Source organism: Ursus arctos, unplaced genomic scaffold (assembly GCF_023065955.2).
Source record: "Ursus arctos isolate Adak ecotype North America unplaced genomic scaffold, UrsArc2.0 scaffold_22, whole genome shotgun sequence".
Classification (NCBI taxonomy): Eukaryota; Metazoa; Chordata; class Mammalia; order Carnivora; family Ursidae; genus Ursus; species Ursus arctos.
This window is the reverse complement of record NW_026622897.1, coordinates 13,114,982-13,141,633: the sequence shown is the minus strand read 5'-3', so window position 1 is coordinate 13,141,633 and position 26,652 is coordinate 13,114,982. Positions and strand designations below refer to the sequence as shown.

Here is a 26,652-nt window from a genome sequence, read left to right as displayed (position 1 = left end):
CCTGAGCCAAAGGCAGACGCTTAACGACTGCACCACCCAGACGCCCCATCCAACTTGACTTCTTCTGAATGTAGAATATGGTGAGACTCTTTAAGGGTCAGAATGATAGGGAAAGCACGATCCAAAGGCAAATCCCCTCAGCGGAGGAAGTGAAGGTACAAACAAGGTCTGCACAAGCCTGACACAGGTTAGTCACGTGGTTCCTGGGACCCCTGGGAAGCAAGGAGCAGAAGCAGCTCGCTGATGGTACAGAGATTCTGGGCTTTAGCCAATGCCCCCTCCCCCGCCCCCTGCCGTGACTGTATTAACTTTCCACTTCTGTGCCATTCCAAGAAGGGCCTAAATGGAGAGCTTGTGAGGAGGGTGCCTACTTGGGAAGCCTCTGTCCATAATCGGCTGATGGGAAAGGCTTCCCAAATCCTGGGAAGGTACCCAGATCCCGCATGAGTGCCAGGATCAGCACCTACCTTGCTTACCTTCAAAACTGATCGTCGGCCAAGCCTGTGACCCACCTGTTAACTAAGTCAGCTCCAGGGAAGGGAAGGCTAGATACCCTCAACCACTGTCTTGCAGGTGACGGGTACAAGAAACACGAAATACACGTCAGCCCACAAGATGGCCAGCCTGGGTAGTTAAGAGCAAACAACAGGAAAGCAGGCCTGATGGCCGAGTAAAGACGCCAACTCGACCTGCTCCCTTCCTGCCGAGTTCACTGAGGACTGCGGGCCACACTTGCTAAGAAGCCTACCTGGTTGAGAAGCTGCGTGTTGCCTGGTTCTGCAGCAAGCCCTCTGCTGGAACTCAGCTCGACTAGCCCCTGTCTGAGCGGGCTGCTGCTGGGCTGGAAACAGGCTTGCTGCGACACGTCTTGCCCAGTAGGGGCAAGAGCCACCTCCTGCGGGTGCTCCAGCATCTCTGGCCCCCAAGTCAGAAACCTTGAGTCCCTCTCCATGGCTCTGACGGCCTCGTGCCCACCCTCACTAGACATCCTGGAAGCCTCGGCCGCCATGCAGCAGACCATGCTGGCGATGTCTTTACAGGGCGTCTCCTGCATGCTCTCGGGCAGCCCCAGGCCCTCCAGCCGCCTGGAGATCTTGGCCATCTGCAGGATGTGCTGGTAGAACCTCTGATCCTCAGAGTAGTCTTCGCTCTCTGACTGCTCATCCGCAGAGCTCTGCATGTGGGACAACTGGAGTCCCAGGAAGGGGCTGGAGCGCTGATCTCTGGCTCTGGGACCTGACTGACCCACGCCCTGCTCAGACCCCTGAGAGCTCTGCAGATCCCAAGGGAAGTTGTTCACCTCACCCAGGATCTGAGAGCCAAGGTGAGAAGCCAGGCTGCTGCTCTCCAAGTCAGGCTCAGACCCACCAAGCTTCCTGTCTTCTTCGGGGGGCTCTAGAGACCCGGGGGGTGGTCTCTCCTCACGGGTGGGGGAGCGTCCAGGGGCACTCCCTGAAGGGGCACCCTGGGCCTGCTCTAACGCCAGTGGATCAGGGGGCATTAGGAAGAGCTCCTGAGGCGGATCTTTGGCTGAGGCCCCTGGAGCCTCAGGGTCATCGGGTCCTGTCTCCTGGCAGCTCCCAGGAGTGTCCTTGTTGACAAGCTTGGAGACCTGTCCCATCCACAGTCCCGGGGGCTGTTTCCTTCTCCTCCCCCTGCCCACACTGCCACCCTCCCCAGAAATGCCCTGCCAGCTCAGGCCATCGGCTGGGCCACTGTCTAACAAGAGCAGCTGGCTCTTCCTGGTAGGCAGCATGTGGTCAGAGCAGCACAGGGACCGGGAGCGGTCCTCCTCAGGGGACGGTGAGGGAATGGGGCTCTGGCTCTTGTCTCCCCCGGGGCCAGTGGAGCTCCATTTGGCCATGTGGTGGCCATGCTGCTCCCCTTTTAGCTGCAGGCCAGTGATGGTTTCAGAAAGCTTTGAGCGGACAGAGGCCTGGCTCCTGTCTTCCAGCACATCCTGCCCATTCTGGAGGGGCCTGGTGTTCTCAGGGCCTAGAGCGCTGGGCTTCTGTTGTCTGGTCCTCAGTTCCAGCTCTTCTATTTCAGGGTCTGAAAACCCCAGGTAGATTTTCTCTGTCGGCTTCTGGGGTTTCCCCAGACCCTGCTGATCACCCAATTCTGTCCTGAACTGGGCTGGGGCCCTGCCTAAGATTTTCTCCACGTCAGCAAAGATCTGGTGGGTTCGAGAAGCTTGGCCTTTGGAGAGTGGCTGTAGCTTGCTGGGCAGGGTGCCCGGGAGAGGCCAGGGGGTGTCACCCAGAACACATGGGCTCTTCCCTTTCTTAAAGGAGCCCTCACTTCTAGCCTGCATCTCTTGGTCTAGGTCCAGATCAGCAAGCCCAGGCGCTGGGAGAGGGGATGGGCCACGGAGAAAGGAGGAAGAAGGCAGAAGTCCCTGCTCAGGCTGTGTTTCCTAGATGGGTATATAAACATGCAGAGAAAACGAAGACAAAGCACTTCTGATTTATACTTGCTACCTCAGCCCTGGGCAAGCCCTTAGAAGAAACCCACCCTCCATTTAAAGGAAAACACAAACTAAGGGGGGGGGAGCTAAAAATTCCCTGGGGCCTCATTGTTTTCTGGGCCCTAGTTTCCTTATCTATAAAAAGGAGGTTGGACTAGATCAATGGCTTACCCCCCTGCTTCATGGAACCTGCCGGTTGGTCCCACATGGTACCCCAGAAGCCACTGTAGTGTACATGTAATGGAGAAGGGGTGTCACCAAGACCTACACCCCAAGGTTCACTTTTTCTTGTTATGCTGGATCTCCATGGAGGAACTGACTAGAAGACAGGGCTTCCCTACTCACAAAGGCCTGAGTCATCAACCAGATTATCCCTAAGGCATCATCAGGCTCTCAGTTCCATGACTGGTGAATTTCACAGAATCCACCTGCCTTATCAAAGACCACCAGAAATTGGCTAAGAAGGGAGAGGAGGGAAACATGGCCAGTGAGCTGAGCCCTGGGAATTCCATCCAGGTCTTCCAGCAGACACACGAATTGGTACTGCTCAAGAGAGGTCCACACCATCAATCTTGAGTCTCGAAGAAACCCTAAAAGATAGACCTCATCCTGCAAACATTCACACTAAGCTCCAGCCGGCCCATGCATGCACACTGCCAGAGAGCCCAAGCCACCTGAGCCCAGGTCACCCACCTGGCTCAGGCCTGCCCTCTGGACAAACCCAGGTCTGAGGCACTGTCCTGAGCCCTGAGATCCAGACTGGCAGCCCAGGGCTATCCAATCGTCCTCAGCTCCTGAAACCACAAAGGAATCCTTTTTAACAGGGAGCTCCAAGCACTCGCTCACACACCCAGAACTCTGTCAGCCAACCCTCTGCCCCAGAACCCTCACCTCGTTCCCTCTCTCACCTTTAGTCATGCCACAGCCTGCCCAGACACTGATCATCATTTAAAGTAGTCCTGGGCTAGTGAAAAGCCCATTATCCATCTTTGGCCTTTCAAACACATAACATCAGAAAATTCAACTGATTTGAAGATTACGCATCCTCTTTTCTCTACCTGGAGGGATGGGCTTGTTATCTTATTTCTTGGGATCATGAGTAGCAATACATGGGGGACGGGGAAGGAGGGAAGAGTATCCGTAGAGCTTGGAACTGTTGAAAGAGACAAATTCACCAGCAACCACCCAATGGCAGAACTGACACCTTGTGGGGGGAAGGAGGGAGGGAAGGAAGGAAGGAAGGAAGGAAGGAAGGCAGGAAGGAAGGAGATGGAGGAAACCTTCACTGAGAAGCAAGCACTAAGCACTGGTGGGAAAAAGACTATAGACAGAAAGCAAATCAACTGGACAAATGAGAGGGTTGAAAAGATATTCTCAGGGCTCCCCACCTGGCTGGCCCAGATTCCTAGCGGGCCTCCCTCTCCTCAACATGCCCCACCTGCCCCATACCTGCCCCACTCCTGGGTGAAGGATTCCCTGAACCACCAGAGCACTCTGGGAGAGCCCGGGCCTCATGTCAGGATGGCTCCAAGTCTCAGTTTCTCTACCTACAAATTCAGGGCAATAACTCTGTCTCTGAAGTTCAGACGCACTGGAAGGACAAATAGAACAATAAGGGGAAAGAGCACTTTCAACTCCGAGTAAAAAAGCTACCCTGAGACCAAGGTGATCAAGCTGCCATCAAATTTCAATTATGTACCACTAACTGAGGACGCCGGCAAAAAAAAGACAATCCACAGGAGTGGATAAAGCCCAGAGCTTTTCTCGTTGGATTTGGAAAGCACTGGCGTTCTGACAACTGAATCAGGACTACATCTGACATCTAGGAATTTGCACCACCCTGGGAAGGCCTGGCTCTGAAAGGAGAGGGAAGACACTCCCCTCATCTGGGTTCTCCGTCAACTGCTTCCCGTCCCCCCCCACTCGGGAGAGGCAGGTGGCAGCACTTCCTGCACTGCTTGCTGCAAAGCATCACGCCCAGCAGAGCACCCTCATCACTAGTCCTGCCACGTAGCATGTGCTTCCCAAGGAGGAGAAAAGGTATTGCTTAGAGGCAGTACAAACTTCCAGAAGCTAAAAGGAAAATGTGCCGGGAGACAGGCATAACGGAGGTCATGTGCTATGAAGAAATCACTGTATTACTGGTGCTGTCCTTAACTCCTCAGCTGGAAACACCTAGAGGCTCCCCAACATCCCCCCAAGTTTCGGCCTTGGCCTCTCTGGGAGCTGGCAGCCACGGACTCACCAGCGGACTTCTGGGCGTCTCTTTGTCCTTCTTGTCTTTCTTTTCCTTTTTCTTTTTCTTGTCTTTCTTCTTAACGGCCCCAGGAGCTGACCGCTTCCCCCGCTCTTGGATCACCAGGTTCCGATAGTGCTCATCACATGGGTGGTCCCACATGGACTGCCCGTTGGCAAAGTTGAAGTAGTAAATATCGCCTGTGATGTCCTGGCTGCGGAAGGCAGGGGTCAGAAGTTAGTCCCTGCTCAGGTCCAAAGCTACTTAGGGAAAAAAGAAAGAAAAAAAGTGGGCGGGAGATGGAGAAGAAGGAAGAATGGCGTGAGAGGGGCAGAAGGAGAGAGAAGAGAGGAGGACAGGAGGACACAGGGAGGATTAACACAGAATGGAAGGGTACGTGTGGCTAAGACAGGAGTTAACTTAGATAGGAACAAAGGATTGGGATACCTAAGGACTTCTCTAGAAGAAGACGTATAATCACTGGGGTTCCTGGGAATTCATGCTAGACTGGAGTAGGAGTAAACTTGGTTTTAGACGGATAAGTACAGATGCCATGGGATCTTAGAGATAAAACCTAGGATTGACCTTGCCTAATATTTTTATAAATGGTGTAAGGAAGAAAGATGCCTTCTGAAAGCTCCAGTTTTGCAGAAGACTCTGAACTCACAAGACGTGACAATCCAAGCCAGTGGGGATCAACGATAGAAGAAAATAATGTCAGGGCACCTGGGTGGAGCAGTTAGGTAAGCATCCGACTCTTGATTTCGGCTCAGGTCACGATCTCAGGGACGTGGAGCCTGCTTAAGATTCTCTCCCTCTGCCCCTCCCCCCCCATTCTCTCTCTCTCTCTAAAAAGAAGAAGAAGAAAATAATGTAAAAGGAGGCATTTCAAGAATCTGTGTTTCAACATGGACAAGTCCAAAATAAGCTATTCACTGCATCTACCATTATCAATAATCCACTGGGACAGCTATTAGAAAAACAAAACAAAAACCACACACTCGCAATAGCAATATAAAAAGACACAATACCCAGGAATAAATCCAAAGTGTGCAAAGTGTTTATAAAGCTTTACTGAAAAGTCAGGAAAAAGGAAAAAAGAAAAAGCATTTGGAGAGACAGTCCATGTTTCTGAACAGAAAGACTCAAGTCTGGGGGCGCCTGACTGGCTCGGTTGGCAGAGCACACGGTTCTTGATCTCGGGGTTGTGAGTTCGAGCCCCACGCTGGGTGTAGAGACTACATAAAAACATTTTTAAAAAGATGCAAGTCTATAAACATGCTGATAATCCTCAAATTAACGTACAGATCCAATACAATCCCAGCAGAATCCCAATCAGGCTCCTTATAGAACTTGACAAGCTCAATCTCAATTCCAATAAAAGAGAAAACATATAGAAATAAGCAGGAAAAATATCAGGAATGAAAGATAAAAAGATAACAAATGATGGATAAGCACATGAGAAGATGCGCAACATCAGTGACCATCGGGGAAAGTGAGAATTACAAGCACGGTGACGTATCACTTCACACCCACGAGCACGGCTGCTCCCAAACGAGCAGGAGCGAACAGGTGTTGGCGAGGATGTGGGGACACCGGACCCTCGGCACTGTTGGCGGGGATGGGAGGGGGTGCAGCTGCCATGAGGAACAGTATGGCAGCTCCCTAAAAATTAAAAACAGAACTACTATATGACCCAGCAATTCCACTGTTGGGTATAGACCCAAAAGAACCAAAAGCAGGGATTCGAGCAGATATTTGTACACCCATGTTCACAGCAGCATTACTCATAATAGCAGAAGGGTGCAAACAGCCCAAATGTCCACTGACAAACAAATGAATAAACAAAATACAGCACAGACATACACTAGAATTTTATTCCACCTTGAAGAGAAAGGAGTTACTGACACTGGCGACAGCATGGATGAAGCCTGCAGACATGATACTAAGTAAAGGAAGCCAGACACAAAAGGACCAATAGTGTGGGTCCACTGGTATGATCTAGAATAGGTTAATAAACAGAGATGGAAAGTAGATCAGAGGTTACCCAGAGCTGGGGAGAGGGGAGAGTGGGCACAGACTTTCAGTTTAGGAAGCTGAAAAAGTTCTGGAACTTTTTCCAGAAAGTGGCCATGATGCTTGCATAACACTGTGATGTACTTCATGCCACTGAACTGTCTAAAAATGGTTAAAACAGTACATTTTATGTTATGTAGGTTTTACCGGGAAAAAAAACTTACAAAAAAATGTATAATTTCAGTGTGATAAAAGAAAGCATAAAGAAATTAAAAGACCGGAGACTGGAAAAAAATAATAGAAACAGTAGTATAAGATTAATACACAGACGGGGCGCCTGGGTGGCACAGCGGTTAAGCGCCTGCCTTTGGCTCAGGGCGTGATCCCGGCGTTATGGGATCGAGCCCCACATCAGGCTCCTCCGCTATGAGCCTGCTTCTTCCTCTCCCTCTCCCCCTGCTTGTGTTCCCTCTCTCGCTGGCTGTCTCTATCTCTGTCAAATAAATAAATGAAATCTTTAAAAAAAAAAAAAAAAAGATTAATACACAGAAAAATCAGAGTTTCACCTTCTCAACAAAAATAAAAAGATAAGCGACCCAGCAGACAAAACGGCAAAGGGTATAAATACGCAAATGGCCAACAAACGGCCAGCTCAACTCAACGGACGATTTGAGAAATGCAAATTCATATGATCAGGTATAATTTCCTGCCCTTGGATTGACAATTTTTTTGTACTGATCATTTTTGGGGGGTTAACAATGTTTTAATTGATAATAGTTTTAACTGAACCATATGTACTATTATTGGAGGGATTGTTAAACTGCAATGGAAAGTAATTTGGGATTAACAATATTTAACTTCTGCACATCTTTTAACACATCTATTCAAATTCTAGACATTTTTTCTCAAGACACACCTACAAAATCTCGGGCAACAGGCTTAACCAAACTGAAGGACACATCTGTCCTCCCCTCACCCACTGCCAAATTCTCAGAGGCCAGAAACAGAAAGAGGGGTGCCTGGGTGGCGCAGCGGTTAAGTGCCTGCCTTCGGCTCAGGGCGTGATCCCAGCGTTATGGGATCAAGCCCCACATCAGGCTCCTCTGCTGGAAGCCTGCTCTTCCTCTTCCACTCCCCCTGCTTGTGTTCCCTCTCTCGCTGGCTGTCTCCATCTCTGTCAAATAAATAAATAAAATCTTTAAAAAAAAAAAAAAAAGAAACAAAACGTGAAACCTGATTAGTAAATGTAAGAAGTAACAGGTCAAGGCTGGTGTCTGACCTGCACAAAGACCCTACAAACCTGGATTTTAATGCCAATTGACAGACACAAAAGATGGCCTTAGGCCTTCACGAATCTGGAAACTAGGAATGAGACCCTTGAATATCGCTGGGCCCTTAAGGCTGCTCACTCCGTGAACAGAAGAACCTAGTGGGGTGAGGAAGCATGTCACCCAATCCAGATCTAGGCAGGCAAAATCAAATTTCATGAAAAATTAAAACCCCAAGACACATGTAGACATAGAGTCCAAACTCTGGTAAGGAAATCCCAAGTCAGAAAATTAATGTAAAAATTTCGTTCTACAGTCTTGAATCCATTACCAAATGTTGAAATGTATAAAGCAGCCACCCTTCCTGTTACCTACACCCTGATTCTCCTCTGGCCACTATGCTTGGCTACTGTTAGTATAGTTCAGGTTATACTGATTCCACCCCTGACTCATGGGTGGGATGTGTGCTTGGATGAATGTGTGCAGGTATATTTCCAACATCTAACCAATTAACTAGAGAATTACAATTCTATTTGGCCAATAGTGGTGCCAGAACGTACCTAATACCCGCTCAAGAGTTCATTCTAGGACTTGGGCTAGAAAGACTAGGAGAGAAGATGTCTTTTTACTCTGGTCTTCAACACAGGAAGATGTAAGCCTAAATTTGTTAGGAACAGGCACTAGGAAAAAAAGCCTGTTTAAGAGCAAAACCCAGTGGTGGGGGGGACCTCAATGAAATGGAGAGAATACGTGTTAACAATATTACTGTTTGGGTTCTATTTCTAGCCACACCTGGATTTTTCAGTTATGTTACTCAATAACTTTTTGCTTAAGCCAGTCTGAATTTTCATGAGCTGCAACTTAAAACTTCTTGACTGATAAGTCTTCAATACTCATGTACGGCAGTTGAGAAACCAACAGCAATAAGCAAGTAAATAAGGATCCCGAGAAGGGGCACCTGGCTGGCTTGGTTGGAAGAGCATATGACTCTTGATCTTGGGGTCGTTGAGTTCGAGCCCCGTGTTGGGTGTGGAGATTGCTTAAATAAATAAAAAACTTGAAAAAAAAATTTCGTTCTAAACCCTCTGAAAAATCCTTGGCACAAGCTATCGTAAAACCACTCAACAACCTAGGAATAAAACACAGAAAATAACTCCATAGAAGATGGACTCACAAAACTCACGATAAATAATTAACAAACCCCATGGGGAGACAGTTCACGGTGAAAGGGAATTAGCACCAGTGAAGAGAAACATTAGCCCACAAGGAAACTTGGCATAGCAGAATAATCAAAAGAAGACTAAAATTAACTACATCTAAAATTACTGTAGGGATAAAAAGAGTAGAATCCATAATGAAAGAACAGAACTCTTAAGAAAAAAAAAAAAAAGACATATTGAAAAGAACATAACAGAACTTGTAGAAATTGGTAGAATCATTACATTAGGGGAGGAAAGGAGGATGAAGAGAGACAGGAGTCCTCAAAGTAAGAAAGCACCCAAATCCTGAACTTCAGAAATAGAAATAAATACATACCTGATACAGTGCAGTGACGTTACAGAACACCAAAGATAAGAATAATAAAAACCACCAGGGGGGGAAGATTTACTACCCACAAAGGAACAACAAATGAGACCAAGAAAATATGTCTTATTAAGGAAAAACAGAAGTCAGAAGATAATGGTACATAATACTGGTCAAGGGCTGTTCAAATTCAACAGACAATTCTGTACTCAACTAAACTGTCATTCAGAGTGAGACCAGACAGAAGTGCCTAGGGACACAGGAAGACTTAAACACATCTAGCATGCTTGATGTAAGGGCTATTTATAGAACCCTATATTGGAAAATGAGAGATTATATTCTTATCGAGAACACCTAAAACACTTATATAAACAGAATCACTTACTGAGCCAGAAAAGAGGTCTCCACTTGTAACAAAAAAATGAATAAATAAAATTGGAAATCAGTAATAAAAAAAATGCCCAAACCCTGTCTATCCCATCCCCTTCAAACTATTATTTTAGAACAAAGATACTTCACAAAATTTTAGAAAATCAAATCTGATAATATATACTCATGCCCAGGTGGACTTTATCCCAGGAATGAAAGGTCAGTTTAACATTTGAAAATCAATCAATATCACTGCCCATACTAAGACCGAAATAGAGGGGGGAAAAAAAAAAAACCACATGATCCTATCAATAGATGCAGAAAAAACATTTAGTAAAATCCAATATCCTTTCTGATTTAGACTCTCAGCAAGCCAGGAATAGAAGGGAACTTCTTCACCCTGGCAAAGGGCATTTACAAAAACCTACAGCTAACATCATCCTCAATCCCCTTTTTTTTTTTTTTAAGATTTTATTTATTTATTTGACAGAGACAGAGACAGCCAGCGAGAGAGGGAACACAAGCAGGGGGAGTGGGAGAGGAAGAAGCAGGTTCATAGCAGAGGAGCCTGATGTGGGGCTCGATTCCATAATGCTGGGATCACGCCCTGAGCCGAAGGCAGACGCTTAACCGCTGTGCCACCCAGGTGCCCCCATCCTCAATCCCTTAAGATCAGGAACAAGGCAAAAATGTCCATTGTCACCACTTCTATTATTGGAGGTTCTAGTCAGAGCAGTAAAGAAATAAAAATAAAAGGCATCCAGATTGGAAAGGAAGAAGTAGAAATGTCCTTTTCACAAAAGACGTAATCACGTATGTAGGAAATCCTATGTAATTTACAAACTATTAGAAATGACATACGTGGGGCACCTGGGTGGCTCAGTCGGTTGAGCATCAGACTCTTGATTTTGGCTCAGGTCATGATCTTGGGGTTATGGGATTGTGCCCCACCCCCTGCTTTGGCTCCATGCTCAGCAGGGTGTCTGCTCTCTTCTTCTCCCTCTCCCTACCCCCACTCCCCCAGCTCACCTGTGCACCAAAGAGCAAATTCCAAATTCATATGGAAATGCAGAGGATCTACAATACAACTCTGAAAATGGAGAACAAAGCTGGAGGATTTACCCTGAATGATTTCAAGACTTACAATACAGCTACAGTAACCAAGACAGCACGTACGGTATCGGTGTTAAGGTAGATAGACTGATGGAAGAGCAGAGAAACCAGCAGACCACCACGCAGGGTCAACTTGGAGAAAAATCAAAACACCCTTCAATGTAAGAGTGGTTAAATAATTCGGGCTTTCTTAAATTATGGCACATCTATACTTGGAGAAGTGTGTAGCTGATAAAAGGCTAAAGTAGAGACACACTGACCGAGAAGAGCAACGACATATATAGAACATCCTTAAGTTTAACAAACAAAACCATGTGTGTGGGTGGGGGTGTGTTTTGAAGGCCAGGAGGGAAGTCACCAATTAACAGTAGTTACTCTTGCGATTGAAAGGGCAGAAGATAGCACGTGCCGGTAAAACTTAATGACTTATATTTTTTTTTTAAGATTTTATTTATTTATTTGACAGAGAGAGACAGCCAGCGAGAGAGGGAACACAAGCAGGGGGAGTGGGAGAGGAAGAAGCAGGCTCCCAGCAGAGGAGCCTGATGTGGGGCTCGATCCCAGAATGCCAGGATCACGCCCTGAGCCGAAGGCAGACGCTTAACGACTGAGCCACCCAGGCACCCCGACTTATGACATTTTAACAAGTGGGAAAGAGTTCACGCCCTCCCTTACAGGCTGAGGGCGTGCCGGCCACCACTAGCAGGACTGTGAAGGCGGCGGGCACAAAGCCTGGCACACGGCTGGCCCATAGCCAAAGACAGCTTCCTCCCCTCCACCTGCCGTTTTACTTTTTACAAACACTGCAGCCATCTACTTATTGGGTGTGTGTACATTAAGATATTACTATACTGATTATATTTCTCATGTGGTTTCTCATTCGAAAATGGATCCAAAAGCAAAACAGCACACGTGCGTACAAACTTAAAGAAGACAGAGATTAATAGATGAGGCAAATGTCAGGGCGGCTGGGTGGCTGAGTCAGGTAAGCGAACGACTCTTGGTTTCGGCTCAAGTCCTGATCTCACGGGTCATGGGATCAAGCCCCCCATCAGGCTCCTCGCTGGGCGTGGAGTCTGCTTGAAGAGTCTCTCCCTCTGCCCCCCCCGACTTGTACTCTCTCACGCACTCTCTAAAATAAATAAATCTCTGAAAAAAAATAGATAAGTCAAATGTGCATATCAGGATCGATCCTGCAAACAAAACAGAAACCACTATCCTACGAACTTATCCGACAAACACAACTGTGCGTCCTCAGCACTCAGAATACTGTGTATAGTGCCGACGGATCTCTTATAAGAAAGATGTCATGAAACTGCAGGAGATCCGAGGAAGTGCGGCTGAAAAGATCAATAGAACAGGGAGCCTGCCACATGAGGAGAAGCTAAAAGGACTACGTACGATTCTTCAGCAGGGATAAGTAAGGCCACGGTGGCAGTCATTTTGAAGCTTGGCCAACACACTGAATGGTGTGGGTAAGAAGAGAATAATTACACCTTGCCCACAAAACCGTACAAGACCAGCCGAAGGGAGGACCCCAGAAGACACCTGGGCACTAGCTGGGGACAAGTGTAGGGAAATGGCACAATGCTCCAGTAGGAAGCAAACTTAGCACACACTTTAAGGGGCAAGCTGGCATGCGCTGCGCCTGTGACAAGGAGGAGAACAGAGCAGGTGTGCAGAACGGAGAACACGTGTCACCGTTCCCAAGAGTGGGCCAAGATGCGGTCCTCAGGTGGGGACGGGCTGGGAACAGCTGCGGAGACCCCTTTAGCCTTCTCACCATCAACCCGGTCCCCTGACACAACCTGAGTGAGTCCGCTCCTCACCATCCAGAGAGCTGAGAGAGAAACTGAAAATATGAATGAATCTATGATTCAAAGTCAGGGATAGGTTGCCTGGGGAGACGGAACCCCCGCCAAGACCTTGCGGCCCCACTACAATCCTCCTTCGCACCGGCATCCACTGCGGACATGCTGAGGGGGTCTCAATATTGTCACTCGCAATAGCAGTCCGCAAAGAATAACAATGACACTTCTCGAGTGTGTTGAAAACAGATGCTGGTGTTGAGGGCCCTGACCCAAGGCAGCAGCTCCTGGGACCCTGGACCAGCAAGTCGGCCTAAGCTCAGGCCCAAAGTATCAGGCGGCACAGCAGAGGAATGGCCCACTGCTGTCCCCAACTCTGTGCAGGACAGGCTTCAAAGGTGGCAGATGAAAGCTGACCTCCAGTGCGTGTGAGAGGCCAAGGCAGGGCCGCGTGCGTGCTGACTTACCAGGGCTTCCACTCCACAGGTAGTGGGGCCACAATGCCCTCCCGCGCCAGCCACATCAGTTCCGGCTCCTTGATGGGATCGATACCAATCTCTCTGGCGAATTCAAGAATTTCTGCAAGAAGAGGCAGGAGGATGAGAAAGGAAGAAAGCTGGGGATGTGGATGGAAAGAAGAAAAAAACCACAATCAACCTTGTGAAATAATAAGAAATATACGTGTTGGTCTCTGCCCCCAGTTTCTGTTACTACTTGGCCTTTGACCCCAGTTCCTGAGCCAGAGCTCCAAAAGCCCCTGGAATTTCCTGAGTAACAGAAGCATCTTTTCTTCCAATGAGGTGACTCTGGGTGGGCTCCTGGTTGGGGGCTGGTCACCAGAAAGACCAAGCCATGATTAGAAGCTTGGAACTTTCAGCGGTGCCTGGCTGGCTCAGCTGGTAGAGCACGCAACTCTTGATCTCAGGGTTGTGAGTTCGGGCCCCACGCTGGGTGTAGAGATTACATAAAAATAAAATCTTGAAAAAAAGCGGGGGGAGGAGGGTGCCTGGGTGGCTCAGTCAGTTGGGCTCAGGTCATGATCCACGGGGTCCTGGGACTGAGCCCCGTGTCAGCCCTGCTCAGCAGGGAACCGACTTCACCCTCTGTCCCTCCCCTCTGCTCGTGCGTGCATGTTCTCACTCTCACTCTCTCTCTCAATTAAATAAATAAAAGCTTAAAAAAAAGAAGCTTGGAACTTTCAGCCTCACCCACATTCTTGGGAGAGGGGAGAGGGGCTGGAAAAGGAGTTAATGATCAATCATGACTTGGTGAAGAAGCCTCCATAAAAATCCCTAAACTATGGGGTTCAGAGAGCTTCTGGGTTGGTGAACACAACCACGTGCCAGGGGGAAATTGCATCCAGAAGCTCCTCCACTTGGGACCCTCTCGGACCCCACCCTATGTTATCTCTTCATCTGGCTATTCATCTGCATCCTTTATATCTTTTACCATATAATAAACTGGCAAACGCAAGTTTTAAGTGTTTCCCTGAGTTCTGTGGCCTGTTCTAGCAAATTATCGAACCCAAGGAGAAGGACATGGGACTCTGGTGTCTAGCTTGTGGGTCAGAAGTACCAGGGACAGCCTGGGACTTGCTCCAGACGTCTGAAGTAGGGGCAGTCTTGTGGGACTGAGCCCTTGGCCTGTGGGATCCGATGCTCTCTCCAGGGAGACAGTGTCAGAACTGAACTGAATTACAGGACATACAGCTGGCATCAGAAAAAAACCCACATCTCTGGTGCCAGCACTTTGAGTGTGAAAGTAAAGGAAAAGCAGAGCTTCTTCCCAATTTTTTTTTCTACTTCACCTTTACTTTCTATATTTTCTTAAGTGAGCAGGTGTTTTGTCTCTAAGTATAAATAAACATACATAATTTCGTCTTCCTAAATTACAAATGGTACACCTGAATCAAGACATGCTCTTGCCATACTCCAGGAACGTCATCTGAGGCCACATATAACAAAGGCAAAACGGTAAGACCAAGACATCAATGTGGCAGGGGCCCGGGGAGGAAGCCCACCAGCCACAGCCAGAACCATCCTGAATGAGGCCAGCCTTACTGGGACACGAGCGCTCCCAAGATTCCCAAAATCGTGCTGCACAAGTGCTCATCATTCAATCAACCAGCATGCACTAAACAACTAGAGAAGACTAAGCCCCTCGAGGACCTTGCCGACACACCAACAGAGTCTAAACCATGGGGCAGGTGTTTTAATGGAGATACGCGCTGTGTGCCATGGGAGCAGAGACAAAGCAGTGACTTATTCTGCACAGGGCCCGGGGACATCTGAGCTGAGAAACTGGGATCATACTTGAGCAGCCTTGTTCTCCACTCTGAGCCCTCTCTTCCACGAAGGGAGTTGTTTCTTTTCCAATGTTGCTATATCTTATGGACTCTAAGACTTGTGTTATACTCTTCTGGAAAGCATTGAGAAAGCTCTTTCATGAGAGATCTGGAGGAACGGGGGAGATATATGTACTGAGCTAAGAGCTAGCTCACCTATAGGGGACAAGATCGATGAGCTAACCACCGGAGTATGTCACCAGAGCCCCCCAGAATAATGAAATGAATACATGGATGCTTCAGCTGATAGGAGCCCAGGCCAGAAAGGCATCACCAGTTTGGGTCATCTCAGGGGAGAATGTAGAGGTTAACATACCTGGGGACTAGGGAAGAAAAAGCGCTTTTTCAAAGGACCAGCTGGAATTTGGCTAGCCAAAGACTAACTTATTCGCAGATCTTACAAATATTTTTTTTAAAGGTTTTATTTATTTATTTGACACAGAGACACAGCCAGTGAGAGAGGGAACACGAGCAGGGGGAGTGGGAGAGGAAGAAGCAGGCTCCCAGCGGAGGAGCCGGACATGAGGCTCGATCCCAGAATGCCAGGATCACGCCCTGAGCCGAAGGCAGACGCTTAACGACTGAGCCACCCAGGCGCCCCTACAAATATTTTTTGAGTGCTTTCTATGTGCTGTGAATAAGAGAAATGGTCTCTGCCGTTATGGAGCCTATATTCTAGGAGAAGAAACCACCAGTAAAGAAATAAACAGATAAAGATACAAAGAACTAAAGCTTCTAATAAAGGTAATGAAGGAAGTAAATGAGGTATGAGATAAAGAACATCGAGGTGGAGGGGGCACTCCTTTGGAAAGAGTCAAGGGAAACCTCTCCGAGGGGAACACAACTGAAACCTGTAGGAGACAAGGGAGCTGGCCATGCAGAACACTGAGGAAAGAGTACTCAGGCAGAAGAGCAAGTGCAAAGGGCCTGTGGCAAGTGGCAATTTGGCCCATCTGGGGACTGTCAGAAAGGCCATGTGACTGGCAGAGTGAGCAAGAGAGAGAAGACCAGATGAGCCCAGCCAGGTGGCAGGGTGGGGTCATGCAGAGTCCCGCACACCCCACTAAGGGTGCTATGCTGAATATAATAGAATATTACTAAAAGCAGAGCTCTGATATGATCTGCTTTATGCTGTAAGAACATTCTGGTGCAAGGTGGAGCACAAACAGGGAGGCTAAGGTGCGGGCCCTTTCGTGAGGACACCTGGCCGTGGGTCCTGGCTGCACCGCTCAGCAGACCTGTGCCTGGAGGGAAGTTTGTTCACCTCCCTGTGCCTCATTTCCTCATCTGTAAAATGGGAATGATAACAGTACTTAATTCATGGAGCTGTTGCAAGGGCTGAAAAGGAAGTACATGTGGGGCGCCTGGCTGGCTCAGCTGGAAGAGCATACGACTCCTGATCTCAGGGTTGTGAGTCTGAGCCCCACGTGGGATACAGAGATCACTTAAATAAATTAAAAAAAACAAAACAAAACAAAAGCATGGGGTATAGAGATCACTTACATAAATTAAAAAAAAAAAAAAACCTTAAAAAAAAAGCAAAGAAAATACATGTAAAGTTCTTAGCACAGAGACCAGCACTCAGTAAATTCTGTTATTATTGCTGTTTAAAAACAAAACAAAACACTGCTTTCGTTTTTTTTAAGAAATTGGGTCACCGTTGGCTTCAAGACACACTGTATTTCATGGTATCCCTACATTTTCATTTTTTTTTTAAGATGGACTTTTTAAAAAATATTTTTTATTTATTTTAAGGTTTTAAGTAATCTCTACACCCAACGTGGGGCTCGAACTCACAAACCCAAGATCAAGAGTCACACGCTCTACCAGATGAGTTAGCCAGGCGCCCCTGTATTTTCATTTAAAATTAATCATTGATCCAACCCAAGGTCAGCAAACTTTTTCTGTAGGGGGCTAGAGAGCAAATATATTTGGCTTTGTGGGTGACAGGGCTCCTGTCACAACTACTCAACACTGTCCTTGCGCCATGAAAGCAGCCACAGAGAGCCTACAAGCAAGGCGATTTTCGAATAAAACTTCATTTGCGAGAAGGCAACAGGCCAGGTTGGGTCCATGGACTACAGTATTCCCCGATCTAACCAAATACACGGAGCGGCCCTGCACGCGCAGCACACTTCGCATTAGAAGGACAAAGCCCTATCAGAGATCGTTCCTGCCCTCCAAGAACTATTACAGTGCACCCCAGGCCTCTTACCTTGCTCACTGGGGATGTAGGTCTCATCATAATCTTCCTCCAGAACCAGCTGGTCTCCTATGCGGACGGGTCTTCCGGCCATGATGGGTCTGGGCTTGAACACCTAGGTCCCAAAGACCCACACCCAAAAAGAAAATCAGTGACCCAGCTTAAAAGGGGAAAAACTGGTGCTGCGTCATGGAGCACCTGGGTCAGACCAGACCACGCAAGCCAACTTAGCCGGGGATTTTCCAACTCCAGGGAGAGCGAAGGGTGGGACCAACAGCCTAGAACTCAGGCCTTCTAGGCTCTGCACCTGGGAAAGTTCCTTGAGACACACCTCCCAAAGGCTCGCTGAACACTCGGTGGGTCACAAAAGATCTGGAAACCCAGCCCTCTCAAGAGTTTGACTTTATACTCCCCCAAGACAGGAGAAATAATTCACAGTATAGGTCCCGCAGCTAGAAAACCCTAGTGAAACACCAAAGGAACTAGAGGAACGCCCCCCCATCATATACCAATGCATCCCAGGGCAGTCACACTATCTCAACACACATCCCTATTTGTGTTCAACAGTGCCCTCAGGGAGCTTACGATCTAGTGGAAGTAGCAAACACAATTTCAACAGAAGACAGAAGGGGAAAAAAAAACCATCCTGCTCTGGAAGTACTAAGAGAGAAGGAACATTCCCGCTGAAGGGAGGAAGGCAGGCTTTGTCAAAGGGCTGGGGACCAAAGGCAGTCACGAGTCATGTGAGTAGACGGAGGTGTTCTAGCCAAGGGGATGTTGGGTGCAGACAAGCTGTTCTGGAGTGTTGGACCCCTGCAGGCATGGCAGGGGCTGGGGTGGATGGCCAGGTCACGGAGAGCCATGAAGACCATGCGAAAGAGCCTCGCCTCTCCCCTGTGGCAAAGGGGAGCCACTGAGGGCTTTGGTGAAAGAAAGTGGCACAGAGTGGCCTTTTTCTAGGGTGAGAACGCTGGCAGGAGTGGCATGGCAGGACCGGAGGAATGAGACCGGTGTCGGGAAAACCACTGAAGAGGCCGCCATCCAGGGGAAAGACAATGAGGCCTTAAACGAGGGCAGAAGCAGAGAGAACGCAGAAGGGACAGACGCTGTGATGGTAGGTTTAACAGGGCCAGGAAGGACGACGGTGGTGGGGGGGTGGGGGGGGAGTCCAGCTTGAAACCAAGGTTTGTAGTTCCAGGGATGGGACAGCATCAAATTGTTCAACTGACAAGCTGGCCCCATTCTAGAATTGCTCCTCCCTTCCAATCCCTCCTCCTATTACTACCTCGGGACCCCGGGTCACAACTCTGCCCTACGGCAGCTCCCACACCGAAGCTCCCAATGATGCAGAGACAAGTCACCCTGTAAAGTGGCTGTGTCTCCGGCGCTGCTTGGAGCACTGTCTCCCAGCTCAGCAGGTGTCGCCACGCTGGTGTGACTGGCAGGAGCCTCAAGAAGCAGGGCCTGACCTCTTCAGCAGCTGCCACGGTTCCACCCGAAGCAGCAAGCACAACACAGCCCTCTCAGAGCGAGGGAAGTGGGCAGAACGACCCTGTCATCCAGAGGAAGGTCAGGAGGCGTCCCCTAAGGAGTGCTCGTGGCCCGATCTGGTGGCTCTGAATCTGTCCCAAGACCCCTAGAGAGGGACCCCTGATAAACAACAGCACAGGATATAGGAGAGACCGTTACTGTGGCCCTCTCTGTACCCTGACAGTTGACAAACGGGCAAGGGAGGTATCTGGCCTTACAACTCATGAGAGATGGCTTCCTCTGTCAGCCCACTGGAGCCAAGGGAGTCAGGCTCTGCCCCCTCATTCCCACCGTGACACCTCCACACAGTAACTTCGTGCCTCTGGAAGACAGGCTAACGGAAGAAGCGTTCTCCTCTACAGTATATAAACCCAAGTGGGGGTCTACTTCCCACCTTAAGAACCCATAACACCCTGCAGAAGTAATGTCCCTCCATACACGGTCAGAGACAAGTAGGGTCACCAACTCTAGAAAAGCAGAGCAGAAAGGTATCAAGAACCAGGGGGTTGATGTGGCTTAAAGAACCACGGGAACCTTGAATTGTCTGAGTTAGGGAGGAGAGGGAAAGGGAAAAGGTCTCTGGGGACATCAGGCTACCCATCCTTCAATCCAACAGGGCAGTGACCTATTACAAGGCTTTGTATCAACCATCTCAGAGCGTTTGAGAAATCCCACATTTGAGAGATGTTCCATACTCCTAGACACATTCCATCTCCAGAAAGCATGGGGCAGGTAAAATCTCTCTGTGGCAGAATGCCTAATTAGCTGTATTTAAAGGTCAGGAAGAACCCAGAAAAATCTAAATTCATGGATCACTCCAATATCAAACAAATCTTCCACCAGAAAAAAAAATTAAGATGTGGGTGGGCTATATTCTACCTCCCTTCTTTGCCTTGCCTGGCTTAAGAAAAGATGTGGGTAAGGGCAGGACCAAAAGGACAGGAACTGTAGGAATGAGGAAGGTGGTGGGAAGAGAAATCCTATGCATTTAATGGCTACTAGAATCATTTATTCATTCGAGAAATATTCATTAAGCACCTACTAAGTTTACTTGCTGGCACTGGAGATGCGGCGAGGAGTAAAAACACCCGAGAGCTAACAGCACACTTACACACACATGTGCATAATGAGAGTTCCCCGTGTATGGATTTCTTCCACTCTGCTGGAACAATTACAGGGAACGTGCAGCTGAGAAAAGCTGACTTACTGAAGAAGGCATTGGGGAGAAGGCGGGAGACACGAGAGGTGATTCTGTAGTGGTAATTAAGCGCAGGTCTGGGAACATTCTTGGCTCTGAATCCCAGCTCTGCCACTTACCAGCAGGGCAAGCTGCCTCAGTTTTCTCCTCTGTAAAATGGAGATAACAAGGTCTAGCCCAAAGGGTTATGAGAATCAAATTATTCAATATAGGGGGGCACCTGGGTGGCTCAATCAGTTAAGCCTCTGACTCTTGATTTCGGCTCAGGTTATGATCTCAGGGTCATGAGATTGAGCCCCACGTCTGGCTCCACACTCAGAGGGGAGTCTGCTTGATATTCCCTCTCTCCCTCTCCCTCCACCCCTCCTCCTGCTCGCGCTCGCTCTTGCTCTCTAAAAGGTAAATCTTTAAAAATAAATAAAGAAAAATAAATTATTCAATACATGTAAAATACTTAAAATACAGTAAGATCTCAATAAATGTGAGTTATTACTATTTACATAGTTGAAAGGTCTATCTGCATTGTTCCAGAGGACAGATCGAATACCAGGGAATGTAAGCGAAGGCCTTTCCGACATTCAATGACCACTTATTGAACACCTACATGGGCGGCACTGTGCTAACTGTTAGGGCTACAAGCCTGATTACACAAGGTCCTGAGCTCCAGCTGAGCCTAGCTGAGAAGCCAAACACATAAAGACGTGGTTGTAGAGAATGTGTGAAGCACATTAAGGCAATCAAGGTAAGGATGACTAACCTTATTTTGGAAGACCAGGGAAAGCATCAGAGTAGAGGACCAATGAGAGGGCTCTTTAAGAATAAGCAGGAGCTCACCAGGATAAGGGAAGAGAAGGCAGAAGAAACAACATGCACAAAGGCAAAGAGGCAGGAAAAACACAGTGGAGAATTCATCCTGACAACAAAAGCTTATAGCCACTAAACACTTCCCATGTTCCAAGAACGGTACGCATGCGGCATATACATCATCTCACCTCGTCCTCTCCGAGAGGCTTATAGCCACTAAACACTTCCCATGTTCCAAGAACGGTACGCATGCGGCATATACATCATCTCACCTCGTCCTCTCCGAGAGGCAGACAAATATTTTCCCCATTTTTCACATAAGTGAGGCTCAGCAAGTTTAAATAAAAAAGAACAACTTGCCTAAGACTTCACAGATAGCAAAGGGCACAGCATAACATGCACGCTGCCCCCACATCTCTCTGACCCCAAAGCCTGAGCTCTTCACCACCCTGACACGACCAGAACGCAAGGGGCAACGGGAAGAGTGGCAGGAGAGAGATGTACCATGCAAGGCCAGGAGCACACTATAAAGGGCTTGGAAGGATTTAGATTGTATCCTGCACGTGACGAGGAGCCAGCACAGGATTTCACAAAGGAGACTGACACGATGAGATCTGCAGTTTAGCAAGATATTCTGACAGCTGACTAAGAACTAATTTCGGGAGGGCAAGAACAGAAGCAGAGCGACCACTTAAGAAGCTTTCCTGAAAGTACAGGCAAGAAATTATGAACTAAGTCAGTGGCTGTGAGAATAGAAAGGAAGGACCAGATGCTTAGGGTATTAGGGGGCAGAATAACAGGACTTGAAGATGGCAGCAAGTGAAGGACGGGGAGGAGGGAAATCAGGGCACTTAGACCAGTATGGGATTATCCGTTCGCTTCTATGCCTTGCCCAATAGCCCCACCTAGCATATTCCCTAGAATATAAGAAATCCCCAGCAAATGTTTGCTGCCTATATCACACGAATGAATTCCAGGTGCAGACCCGGCTGAGTGAACGGTGAAGTCCTTCCCTGACACGGGAACTACAAGAGGGGCACCGATTTGGGGGGCCAGGATGGTGGGGGAGGCACGCAGCTGGCGATGATCAGTAAGGAGGTCTGAGCTCAGGAAAGAGGTGTGACTGGAGCTCACCGTAGTTAAAGAGACGGTCACTGAACTTGCGGGCAAAATCACCCAGACACGGCCTACTGTGAGCAGAAAGGACAGGCCTGCAAAGACAGCTGAGTGCGGACACCCGGGAGCGAGGAGTCGTGGAAGCCAAGTGAGGACTGCGGTTCCAGGTGGAAGGAGTAGGCTTTTTAATCAGTGCAAGGAAAGGAAGGGAAAAACAAACCTCCAAAACTTCTGACTTCCCCAGATGGCCCAAAGACGTTAGAAGGTCGGGCTAGCCCTGGATTCGGGCACGGGGGAAGCCTCCCCACGAGAGAGGCACTCGAGCGAGGTCCGGAGGCTGGGCCTCACCCTCCAACCACGGACAGGACAAGTAAACGGGCGCCCCAGCAAGCTCACACGCTCGCCGCTCGCTCCCCGCCGGCACCCCAGCCCAGCCCAGAGCCCCTTCCGCGGCTCGGAGAGATTCTGGATGGATGCACCCCAGTCCGGCCGCTGCTCTCCAACCTCTCCCTCCAGTTCCCGCCCACACTCGTGTTCATCCCGCTTGCGGGCACACAAGTGTGCCCCAACTCTCCCGCTTCCCTCCTTCCCCCGCCACCCGACCCCTCCCTCGAGGAAGTCCTCACCTGCCCCCAGTCCCTGGAGGCACTGGGCCACCGCTCCCAGCTCTGCGCAGCTTCCCCCGCACCACCCCGGCTCCCCGCTTCCAGGGACGCCGGGGTGTTGCCCTGCAGCGGCCAACAACCACTTCCGGAAAGGGTATCAACCTAGCAACTGAAAGTCCTGCCTCTACGCGGAGCCAATAGGTCGCTGAACGAGGGCTGTGGCACTGGATTGGTTAGAGATCGCGTTGGGTCTCGCAGAAGTTATGCGCGTTCCCCGTTGCACGATGGGAGATGTAGTCCAAGATAGTTGATGAGGGGGCCACAAGGGGTCGTAAGAGAGCTTTGAATTTGGTTAGGAGGGGACTTTCTAACCCGGGCAGGAAAGGGTCATTCACAGTATTTATGGTAACGTGAATTAACTAAGGCAATCTTCTCGTCATCACTTTTTAAGTAGTGTGATTAATATCAGGTGAATAAGACACTGATCATCAGTAACCCATTGAGTCTCTAATAAAAGAAATGTGAACCTAAGGTAAGGTGAGACCTCCACCCCCACGCCCCAGCAGAAAACACTTGCCTGTGCTCAGATGAAATCAGTGAGCACCTGACCAGGAATCAAGAGCTGTGGTTTCCGTTTCTTTTCACCCAGAGCGCAGGGCTCAGTTTGAATGTCTGCAACACTGGGGATGATAACATCTCTCATAACTATTTCAAAGAGTCTGTTTAAAAAGAAAAAAGTGACAGGGGTGCCTGGCTGGCTCAGTCGGGGGGGGGGGGGGGGAGTGCGGGGCAGAGTCATGAGTTGGGGCCCCACGCTGGGTGTAGAGATGACTTAAATAAATTTTGAAAAAGAAGAAGAAAATGACACAATGTGTAGCCCCCCTCCACACGCTCTGTCTGGCAGAAGGGTTGCTATTAATATAATCCCAAAGATCTTAATTTTGCTTAGGTGGAGGGCAAATTTTCTTTTTTCTCAAATGTCCTCAGCCTCCTAGAGAAGTTAATGGGGGCAAAGAAGTTAAGACGGCCATTACAGGAATGGGAAGGGGGGGGGCAGAAAAGTGAACTTCACAGTTGGTGAGAACGAAGCACTTACAGCAGCTCCTGACAGGTTCTGTTGTGCAGGTGGCTCTGGCTCCTACCAACTTCTGAAACTAGTCCCAGCGAGGCTAGGCCCTGGTCCCAGAGTGCGGAACTCAGGTTGTTGTCCCTGTAGATCCCAAACCACATAATCCAGAATGTATTCCTCTCCTTTCAGCTCTTTCTGTGGCAGCTCTGTCTCGACTTCCTTTACGCTGCCTGCAGATAACAAATCTGACAAATCCTTGCTCCCCTTCCTCTCCACACTCCTTAAAATTCTCCCTGAGGGGCAGGAGGGACAGACTGGGATGGGACTCTGAGGGCTCACCAGCTCATCCATCACAAGCCTTACACAAAACAAGATCCAAAAAAAAAAAACCATTGGTAGATTTGGTCTCTATGTCCTAGAGCTTGTCATCAATCCGGTTGACTTTAATTGCCATCAAAATTCTTAACTTTTATTCCTTAGCATAGGTCCCTTTCTAGCTCATGGGGAGAGCTAATAAAATCAGGGTCCCCGAGGGATTAATGGGATTACCCCACACAGATAAACAATTTGCATTTTATCAGGCTTCCCTGTAGGTTTGTTCTTTGAAATGCAAACCAATTTATAAAATGCCCTTAGGCAAATATAATTAAGAAAGCAAATCTTTGGGGGAAAATAACAAAAATGACACACCAACTGATATGCCAGTAATATACCCAATGAGTGAGGAAGAGAGATGGAGAATTTCATCCACTGTAGATGAGCTTCTGCACTCAAAGATGTGGGAGGAAGAAAACAAAATTCGGTCCCAAAATCTCACCGATCACCCAAGTCAGGAATTTCACCGTTAGAACTTTTTCTTCTCTTTTCATACTGTTTACTCATAATATACAGAAACTCACCCACATAATAAGAAAGAAAAACACTTGTTAACCCTACGATTTTTTAAGTATACGAAGATGTGAAATGTTCCCTCTACTCTTTCAATCCACCATACTTAAAATTGCAAACTGCCCTTCTGCCTCCCTGGTCTGCTTTGTTTTCCCCCATCTGTGTATCACCATCTGAAACACTGTATATATTTTATTTTTTTACTATCTGTCTCCATAGGGAAGGTGTAAATTGCAGGAGGACAGGAATTTTGTCCATTTTATTTGTTGCTGTATCCACAGTGCCTAAAACAGGGCTTAGCACGTAGTAGATTCTCAACACACACTTGCTGAATGAATAAATAAGCCAACTGAAGGAAGGAATTTCACACTTCAAAGGAAACCACGGTTGACATGTTGGGTCCTATCTTCCAGATTTTTTAATGTTTACGCAGATGTGAATTCATATGCATGCGTATATATGCACACACACATCCTTTTTAATTTTTGCAGAAGCGAGATCATAATGTACATATCGTTCTACAGGGTGCTGTTTTCACTTAACATCTTTCGAGGTGAGTTCATAATGAGTTCCTCCATTCTTTATAAGGTGAAATAGGATTCCATTAAATGAATGTCTCCTTCCCCTACTGGTAATCATTCATTTTGTTTCCAAAGTTTTGGTATTACATACATGCTGAATTCGTTGTATTCGTTGGATAGGATCCGAGAAATGACATTGCTCAAAGAGTTTACATTTTTTTACATTTTAATACACATTGCCAAATTTCTCTCTAAAAACAGAATAATTTTAGTCTAACCAACACGTTCACCAACACCAAAAATTTCCAATGTGATAGGCAATAAATAAATAAATAGTGATGGTGTCTAAATACTGTTGTGACTGCATTCTTTCACTACAAATAAAGTTACGCTTTTCCCCACATTTTTATTGGCCATTTGAATTTATTCTATTAATTATTCACATTCTTTGTTCATTTTTCTACCAGGTTTGTTGGGGATTTTACTGACTTGTAGATGCTCTTTGTATATTATAGACATTAACCCTTTGTCTCTTTATTACGTGACAAATGTCTCCTAGTCTGTGACTTATCTTTTAACTTTGTAAATGTCATTTTTCACTTTGTAAATGTTGTAGTGATAATAACGCTAATAACTAAATTTTACTGAGCACTTACAATATGCCAGACACCCTTCTAAGTGCTTTATATGGATTATCTCATTTAAATCTTATATTACAAGGTATGTACCAGTGTTATCCCCATTTTACAAATTGAGACCTACAAGGGATAAGGAAATAGCCTGGAGTCTCCCAGGTTCTAAGTGGGAGAACTAGACTTAGAATACCAGAAGTGATTCTACGGAAGTTTTAAAAATTCAGTAGTCAAGACTACCCATTAAAACAAAGCAAAACAAAAACAAAACTCTGAGTTTTGTTAGAGAGACCTTCTTTAACATATTATTAAATATTCCTCTATTTTTTCTGTTTTATTTTTCATGTTAAACCCTTTGATCTATCTGAAGTTTATTTTTACATGATAGAGATTTTATTTCCTTCCAAATGGATAGCCAATTGTCCCAAAAACAGTTATTGAAAGATGTATTGATTTCCTTTTGATACGAATGTCATCTTTTTTTGGTATGATCTAAGTACTTATTTTTTTATTTTTCTATTTCCTTTTATTTTTTTTTACATAATACCCAGTGCCCATTACATCACACACCCTCCTTAATGTCCATCACCCAGTTACCCCCATCCCCTCACCCCTCTCCCATCCAGCAACCCTCAGTTTGTTTCCTATGATTAAGAGTCTCTTAGGGTTGTCTTCCTCTCTGATTTTGTCTTGTTTTGTTTTTTTCCTCTCTTTCCCTGTGATCCTGTTTTGTTGCTTATATTCCACGAGTGAGATCATAGGATAATGGTCTTTCTCTGATTGACTTATTTCGCTTAGCATAATACCTCTAGCTCCATCCACATCATTGCAAATGGCAAGATTTCATTTTTTTTTTCTGATGGCTGAGTAGTATCGGTGTCATCTTTATCATATACAGAATTTCCACACATACATTGATCTATTAATTGATTTTTTAAAAA

At 47.3% G+C, this 26,652-nt stretch overlaps 1 protein-coding gene across 17 annotated transcripts in view; it reads right to left on the bottom strand.

Annotated features, from left to right (window-relative positions):
* The window catches only part of CEP164 (centrosomal protein 164), a 61,615-nt gene extending 38,861 nt beyond the window's left edge, over positions 1-22,754 (bottom strand). For 7 of the 17 annotated variants that reach the window (XM_044386611.3, XM_044386613.3, XM_044386614.3 and 4 more), the window contains exons 1-5: positions 22,623-22,748; positions 17,361-17,463; positions 13,269-13,380; positions 4,713-4,917; positions 749-2,416 (exon numbers count right to left, since the gene is read on the bottom strand). In XM_044386611.3, coding sequence (XP_044242546.2) covers positions 749-2,416; positions 4,713-4,917; positions 13,269-13,380; positions 17,361-17,442 — 2,067 coding nt within the window. In that variant the 5' untranslated portion in view covers positions 17,443-17,463; positions 22,623-22,748. Of the gene's footprint in view, positions 1-748; positions 2,417-3,160; positions 3,241-4,712; positions 4,918-13,268; positions 13,418-17,360; positions 17,464-22,622 lie in introns of those variants that run through there. The other 10 variants (XM_044386619.3, XM_048217310.2, XM_048217309.2 and 7 more) reach the window with 5 other exon arrangements.
* Between the last annotated feature and the right edge of the window lie 3,898 nt (positions 22,755-26,652).